General features: G+C 45.5%; 1 protein-coding gene across 1 annotated transcript; it reads left to right on the plus strand.

Annotated features, from left to right (window-relative positions):
• The first annotated feature begins 367 nt into the window (after positions 1–367).
• On the plus strand, positions 368–6,324 carry sod1.S (superoxide dismutase 1 S homeolog). Its single transcript, NM_001372114.1, has 5 exons — positions 368–491; positions 3,263–3,356; positions 3,508–3,577; positions 5,069–5,183; positions 6,067–6,324. Exons 1-5 carry the CDS (start codon positions 423–425, stop codon positions 6,172–6,174), a joined length of 456 nt encoding a protein of 151 aa, NP_001359043.1. The 5' UTR covers positions 368–422; the 3' UTR covers positions 6,175–6,324.
• Positions 6,325–7,731: the final 1,407 nt, after the last annotated feature.

Consider the following 7,731-nt stretch of genomic DNA (forward strand, 5'->3'; position numbering starts at 1 on the left):
TCATCAGTCAGCTGATCTCTCAGCCTGTGTGACACTACGGGAGCTGCAAGTGAAACAAAGTTACTGCGTTCTGTAGCAACGTATTGCTAGAATCAGTCTTTCAAATCCCCCGTTTTAAGGACATTTACTGTGCTGGTTTGGGAAGGCTTAGCCTCCCCAAGCCTTCATTAAAATCCGCCCATGGGTCACACGCAGATACTGCCTTCTATAAAAAAACAAAACAAAAACACAGCCCCGAGCAGAGCAGGCGGCCAGCCCTCGGGTCACGTGGCTCAGTAAGCTCGCTCATTTGACAGCTGCGAGGGCGGTGGGTCTTAAAAGCGCTGCTTTTATTGGCTGGAGGAATCACATGGGGCAGTTTTGTCACGTGTTGTCTCGCTCTAAGCTCTCTGGTGCCAGTTGTCGATAGTTGTGCTGCAGCCATGGTGAAGGCGGTGTGTGTGCTGGCGGGAAGCGGCGATGTAAAGGGTGTGGTGCGCTTCGAGCAACAGGCGAGTATTCTAGTGGGGGGCTCTGTGCCTTCCGCGCTAGGACTGCCGTGCCCTTTCCGTGTGGGCCACTCATGTTCATTGAGCTGCTTGTCATATACTGCCTGCGCCATCTGTGCAACTACAACAAGCGTTTCCACAGGCTCTGTGAGGCGCACGGCGTGACTGGCAGTGCAATGCATGCTGGGAGCTGGTAGGCTAGAGTGGCAGTGCATGCTGGGAGCTGGTAGGCTAGAGTGGCAGTGCATGCTGGGAGCTGGTAGGCTAGAGTGGCAGTGCATGCTGGGAGGGGCAGGCTAGAGTGGCAGTGCATGCTGGGAGGGGCAGGCTAGAGTGGCAGTGCATGCTGGGGGAGTTAGTGGGAGGAGCCCTTAGGTGGGTATAAGTTTAAAAATGATTTAAACTGGGGCACCTATAGAGCAATCTGTGCAGGGGCCCCATCCATGTTCTCTCCTGTATGTCTTTATGCTGTGATTAGGGTTTCCACCTTTTCTGGATAAAAATACCGGCCTTCCTATATATTTACCTTTTTTTAATAACGTTGGAATCAACCACCATTTTTACAGGCCCGGCGCTAAAATACTGGCCAGGTGGCAACTGTAGGTGTGATGGGGCAGGACATCAGTCCCCGGTGCAGAGTATCAGGGGGCAGGTTGTTGGGGCTGTAGGTAGAAGTAAAAAACCCATAAGATTCTATATACCATTCTATATACTATAGCAAGTGCTGCTGTCAGTGTACGTGGGCCACATAGATTGGGGCCCGGGCTTCTTGCACTGCCGATATTAACCGGTTTATCTCTAGTGTCAGGTGCTGCACTCAGGACACAGGGGATTTATATAAAGAACAATGAGCCCCTGGGGAGAATGACTTAAGTCCCCCACTAAGAATAGAATCCAGAGCAAGTGGTTCTGGGAGTTGTAGTTCTGTGGTGCCAGTTGCCTGCTATCACTATACACATGAATCAGCAACATCTGAGCCTTTTCACCATGTAGTATATTATAGTATATTAGGAATGAGTTCCCTGCTCACCCCTTGTGCAGAACCTCGTGTATAAGAAACAGGACAGGCTTTGCCTCGTGCTGCTAGAGGGTTATATAAACTCTTTCTCAGGCTGCAGAGAATGCTGGGAGTTATAGTCACTATACAGGAGAATCACGCTGGACTTTGACACACTTTCTGGACCTCAGATTCCTGCAGTTTGTGCCAGTGACCCGGTGCTCTGCTTGTTGAGTCACATTCAGCCCTCTCATCCCCGGATTTGTGTGTCGAGACTAAGCCCCGTGCTCTGTGACATGTAATTGTCTGGCTAATACTCTGCTAATCTGGGGATTACTCGCTCCTACTCTACACTGCTGCTCCTGCTCCCAGGGAACTCACATCAGCCACTTTACTCCTGATCATCTCCTTGCACCACTTATTATAACTTATTAGCCTGGTGCATTTCCACATTGCCACCATGCAGTTACTGTACCTGTGCCAGATGCAGCACAGAGCCCTGATGCAGCACAAAAAACTGTTTATTGCCCTCAGTCTGTGAATGACTATAGGGGGGGGGAGGGGGGTTGTGTCCTTGCAGTGGCCTCTTTAGACCAGAAATGCACCAAGGAAGCCTGTTTAACTACAACACTTTGTGTCTAACTGCATCTGGGCTCGTTTAAAGGAGAACTAAAGCCTAACTAAAGAATTAGTTGTTGTACATGATGTTTTGTGCTTCAGTACCAGCCCAAGGCAACCACAGCACTTTAGCAGTAAAGATCTGTGTCTCCAAAGATGCCCCAGTAGCTCCCCATCTTCTTTTCTGCTGATTCACTGCACATGCTCTGTGCTGCTGTCACTTACTGAGCTTAGGGACCCACTCACAATATACAGTACACATAGAATAGAAATGTCACAATATAAGGCTGATTTGTAATTAATACACATAATTACTACATGGCAGCACAGAAACCAGTGCAATTAGCATCAGAATTTAATAATCAGCAAACCTGTAGCATCAGCTTATATTACAGGGGAAGCTCATTTTCTGCTGGATAATTAGTGACGAGCCCTAAGCTTAGCTTCTCAACAGCCAATCAGAGCCCACTGAGCATGTGAGTGTCACAGACACTTTCCAAGATGGTGACCCCCTGTGACAAGTTTGAAGTCCTGGATCATTGCTGCTATTGACAAGCTGAAACTTTAGCCTTGTGCAATAAGTTCAGTATATAAAATGACATTTTTAGCCACATTCATTTTTAGGGTTTAGTTCTCCTTTAAGAATCAGATGCCTGTGTGGCAGAATGCCAGTCTGATAAACCGGCACTTGCTGTGTAAGCATGAGTCAGCACTTTTATGTCCAAATGTCAGTCTTTTTGTTTCACACACAGACAATTATTTGCTCCTACATCTCATTGGCCGGAGAAGTGACCCCTTTATAGAGATGGGACTGCAATTTGCAGGTCCAAAGTTTGTTGGTGTCTGCTTCTAAGAGGGGCGGGGGTATCCTAAAAATTAACCAGTGGAAGGGATTATGCTCAAGGGATTTTAACCCCTTGAGTGCTGGCACCTTTTCATGTATCTGCTGCATGAGTAGCCAGTAAACAGAGGACGTGGTTGGTACCTTTCCATGTTTCTGGGTTCTGATTGGCAGGCACCGAAAGCATTGATACTTTCAGCCGTCTAACGATTGAATAGTTACATGATTGGATGGGTATGGATCTGGTTCAACTAAAAAGTGCTGCGATTGGGTGCATTTCCCATAATAAGCTCCTCCTCTCCTCCCGTCTCTGCGCAGGACGATGGTGACGTGACAGTGGAAGGGAAGATCGAGGGTCTGACTGACGGAAATCACGGCTTCCATATCCACGTGTTTGGGGACAACACTAATGGTAAGAGTCAAGGGAGCTGTCCTGTGATCAGGGCCTTGTGCAACTATAGAAAGATACTCTATTTACACAAACGTTTCTGTTATTTCAGTATAATGATCCTTTATTCGATTGTTATTGTGTGTCACATTCCTGTGCTCTCTGCTTATTCCAGGCTGTCTCAGCGCCGGCCCTCATTTCAACCCGCAGAACAAGAATCACGGATCCCCCAAAGATGCCGACAGGTGATTCTCTATAGATCCTTGTTATACAGTATATCCTTGCTTTATGGCGTAGCCTTTCCTCCAGGATTCCCACAGTTTAGGAAGTCCTACACTGGAAAGACTGCAGTATTTTTAGGGCAAGAACAACCAATATTCGTGGCACTATAATATCCACACACAGATTATACTATAAAACCTCGTATTTATGACCATAGTTATTTTGGCCGGTACAAAAAGTTTGAATGTATGAATTTCGACACAAAAAAAAAAAAAATTTGAATTTACTATTCGACCTACTAATCTGCCCCTAAATGTAAAGAAGGAGGTGTTCCAGGACACCGCTGCTTGATAGGTATCTGGATAAACCAGTTCCTTTTCTTTTTATAATTCCTGGGGGATTATTAGGGTGCCGCTCCCTGTATCACATATAATATATCATGTATCACATATCCCAAACACAATGCAACTGCGCATATTATGTAACTGGAACCGCTTATTTATTTTGTATGGAGGAACACAAATTGCACAGGAGAAATGTGATTAATGGGATCTAAATGTTGGGGAAACCTGTTTAGGAAGAGAGAGCTCTGACCAGGTTCCTCCACAAGGGGGCACTGTGTCCATCATGAGGGAAGGGGGCGGCGGTTATTGGAATCTCGTGTTCTTATCTGTGACTCTATATATAACTAAAGGTGGCCATAGACGTAGATCGCCAAACGAGGGGATCTCTCCCCGACGTGCCCACATTGAAGTGGGCGATATTGGACTGATCCGATCGTGGGCCCAACGATCTGATCATAATGGATCCAATACAGGCGGTCAGGTTGCGGGACTGCATACACTCACAGATGCGGCCGCTATCTGACTGGATTTTTTAACCTGCCAGATATTGATCTGGGGTCAATAAGCTGTCGACCGTATTTATCGGCCCGTGTATGAGTGTGTATAGATGGGAAGTTCATGACGGAGGCGGATCTATTCAGTCCTAGGGTTTATAGAGGATCATTAGCACTAATCATGGCTGAACCCAATGCACTGCTCAACAACCAGCACTTTGTGTCCAAATGCAATACATGCTAATTAGGGATGCACCAAATTCACGATTTGGTTCGGGATTTGTCCTTTTTCAGCAGGATTCTGCCGAATCCTTGTACCCGACCGAACCAAATCCTTATTTGCATATGTAAATTAGGGGTGGGTAGGGAAATCACGTGACTTTCCCCCCCCCCCACACTTTCTCCTTTCCATAATGTTCTTATGCAAATTAGGATTTGGTCAAATCTTTCACAAAGGATTCAGGGATTCGGCTTAATCCCAAAATAGTGAATTCAGTGCACCCCTAGTTCTAATGTGTTCGTCCTTCAGTCCCTAACGAGAGAGATGATGGGAAACCTGGAATTTGTTCTCATTGGCTCCCGTGTAAGACTTTCTCTGGAAGGAAACTTTCTAAGTGCTCAGAGATGTTGATGTTCCAGGGCATCGTCTTTCTCTAACACCTTTACTTTCCTACAGGCACGTTGGGGATCTTGGCAATGTGACGGCTGAAGGTGGTGTTGCTCAGTTCAAATTCACAGACCCTCAGATCTCCCTGAAAGGCGAGCGCTCGATCATTGGCCGTACTGCTGTGGTAAGTCCAATATTCCCTTGTGAACACGAGACCTAAACCCACATCTGCGTCACTAATAGAGAGTTAGGGGCAGATTTGAATTTAAAGTTAGTTTTTTTTTTTTTTTTTTCAAAATCTATCAAATTTGAATTTTGAGATTCATGTTCTGGCCCTTAAAGATCTCGAATTCAACTGTTCGCCACCTAAAACCTGCCTAGTTCATGTATAAGTTAATGGAAGTAGTCCAGGGACCAATTTGAACGTTCGTAGCCTTCCTGACATTTTTTCGGAGAAAACTCAAATCAAGTATAGTCAAATTCGATGCAAGGTTTTTTTTTTTTTTTTTTTTTTTAATTTATAACCAGGCCCGTATTTGTGGAGAGGTCACCAAGGCCTAGGGCAGCAGGATTTTAGGGAGAGGCATGCTGCCCAACCTCACCCACATTGGTTCAAAAACACTGGTGATGCGCAGTAGATACGATAGTTTTTTATTTGTACGAATAAAGGGGAGGGGACAGTGGCGACGAATGGCAGTGGGCTTAGGGTCACACGCTATGTAAATCCAGCCCTGTTTATAGCTAACCCCCCAGTCGAAATTGAGATATATTCGAATTTAATAGAATTTAAAAAAAAAAAGACCTTTGATAAATGTGGCCATTTACCCTGCACTGTACGATCTTTTGTTTAGTGAGGGCACCAAGTGAATAGTTTGGCTCCCAACACCTTGGAGCAAGTATAGTGATCTGATCTCTTGAACCCCTGGCCAACAATTCAGCTGATACATATCTGGCTAATGTTTCGCTCCATACAACTGACCTGCTGAATTTGTCTGAACTCGGCTTTATCAACCCAAGTCTTCACAACTTTACTATTGTTATTGTTTTATACCCTCCTCTCCAATCAGGTCCATGAGAAGCAAGATGACTTGGGCAAAGGTGGAGATGACGAGAGTCTGAAAACTGGCAACGCCGGGGGTCGCTTGGCATGTGGTGTGATTGGATTCTGCCCGTGACCATGTCCCGCACGTGATGCCCCCAAGCTCTTAGTTTATGTCAATTGCTCTCCTTAATTAATTCTCATCTGCAGTTGTTTTCTCTCTTGTAACGATCTCCATTCTTGTTGTGTTCATCCTACAGAATAAAGGACACCCCCTTGCCTTCAATCCAACTTGTTCTGGAATTTTATATAAAGTTATTAGAACTATTGGCTGGATCCTGTTTGTTATTCCTAATGAGTGTGTGAGTTCAGGAGACTTGTGTGTAAGTGTCATGGCTGCAACACCAGTTTCTCTCACTATATAGATTACTATCATCATAGCACAACACAAGTTATCAGTACAGTAAATAAGGATCATGTGATTGCATTTGAGATTCCTTCAAACTGACATCACTTTTCCCCCCCTGCCTCAATCCCCATTAATTGAAATGGAGGACAGGGTGGGACACTCTCTGAATAAGGGTTTGCACTAGTGATGTGCACTGGACCCTGACCTGCCCTCCGTTTGCACGCATCTGCACTTCTGGGTTCCTTTTATAGACCCGCCCCACTGATTACATCACAAAAGGGGTGGGGTCGAGCAGGCACAGCGTCTATAAAAGACGAACCCAGAAGTTGGAAGCCGGCATTTGACGGTGGCCAGCGAGGAGAGCAGGAGAAGAGCTCAACCCACACCCGCGACAAAATGTACGAGGTCAGTCCGAACCCACCCGACCCACAGGAATCAGGTCGGCCGGCCCATCGCTAGTTTGCACATTAATCCGGTGTCTTATAGTTATGGGCTGTTTCATGGCTCAGGCTAGAGCCCTTGGGTCCACTGAAAGCAACAGTGTATAAAGATATCCTTTTCCATACGTCCTGCTTTATGGCAACCGTTATAATTTCAGCACAATGTGAGGTTCATGTAGAATGGGTTTGCGGAGATGGGAGTAAAGGAACCTCAACCCAATTGGAACAAATCAAAAACTCACTTATGCTATTGTGGTAGAATGGAAGCAGATCCCACCAACAACGCTCCAATATTTAGTGACAACCTTCCCAGAAGAACGGAGGCTATTACAGCAACAAAGGGAGCAACTGCATTCTAATTTCCTTGGGTTGGGAATAAGATGTTGGACAGGCAGGTGTCCTTTTTGGCAATATGGTTTTATTATAGATACTAGAGAAGATATCTCTTGTTATTGAGAAACTACTGTGCAAGTATGCCAAGAGCTGCACTGCTTTATATGGTTTATGTCCTCTTTAAGCATTTATGGAAAGGTCTCATACCCAAAATAAGAGGGCCCAGTCTGAAGGCAGGTTAGGGGGAGATTTGGGGTGAGTGCTTATTTGTGTCCTACGTACCCCTGGAACTATAGCAGGGTGACTGTTACAAAGATGTTTGGGAGTGGCTGACCAAATCTTCAGGAATCACTGGAATCTAAAAAAAACCTGCCCAATTAGATGACATTTAGAATTGGTTCTTGGAAGGTTTTTTTTTGTCGTTATGGGCCCAGTCAAGCATTTCCCTGTGTTAGAACCATATTAGATGAGCCTCTTGGAGAATTGTCCAGCTGAACCAGAAGAATGTATT

Source organism: Xenopus laevis, chromosome 2S (genome assembly GCF_017654675.1).
Source record: "Xenopus laevis strain J_2021 chromosome 2S, Xenopus_laevis_v10.1, whole genome shotgun sequence".
Classification (NCBI taxonomy): domain Eukaryota; kingdom Metazoa; phylum Chordata; class Amphibia; order Anura; family Pipidae; genus Xenopus; species Xenopus laevis.

What these genes read in the sequence shown, in the direction of transcription:
- sod1.S (NM_001372114.1), top strand. Translation starts at nt 423, where the DNA reads ATGGTGAAGGCGGTGTGTGTGCTGGCGGGAAGCGGCGATGTAAAGGGT. An exon ending in TGGTGCGCTTCGAGCAACAG is followed by an intron (nt 492 to 3,262) that starts GCGAGTATTCTA and finishes GTCTCTGCGCAG; the next exon opens with GACGATGGTGACGTGACAGT. An exon ending in TCCCCCAAAGATGCCGACAG is followed by an intron (nt 3,578 to 5,068) that starts GTGATTCTCTAT and finishes ACTTTCCTACAG; the next exon opens with GCACGTTGGGGATCTTGGCA.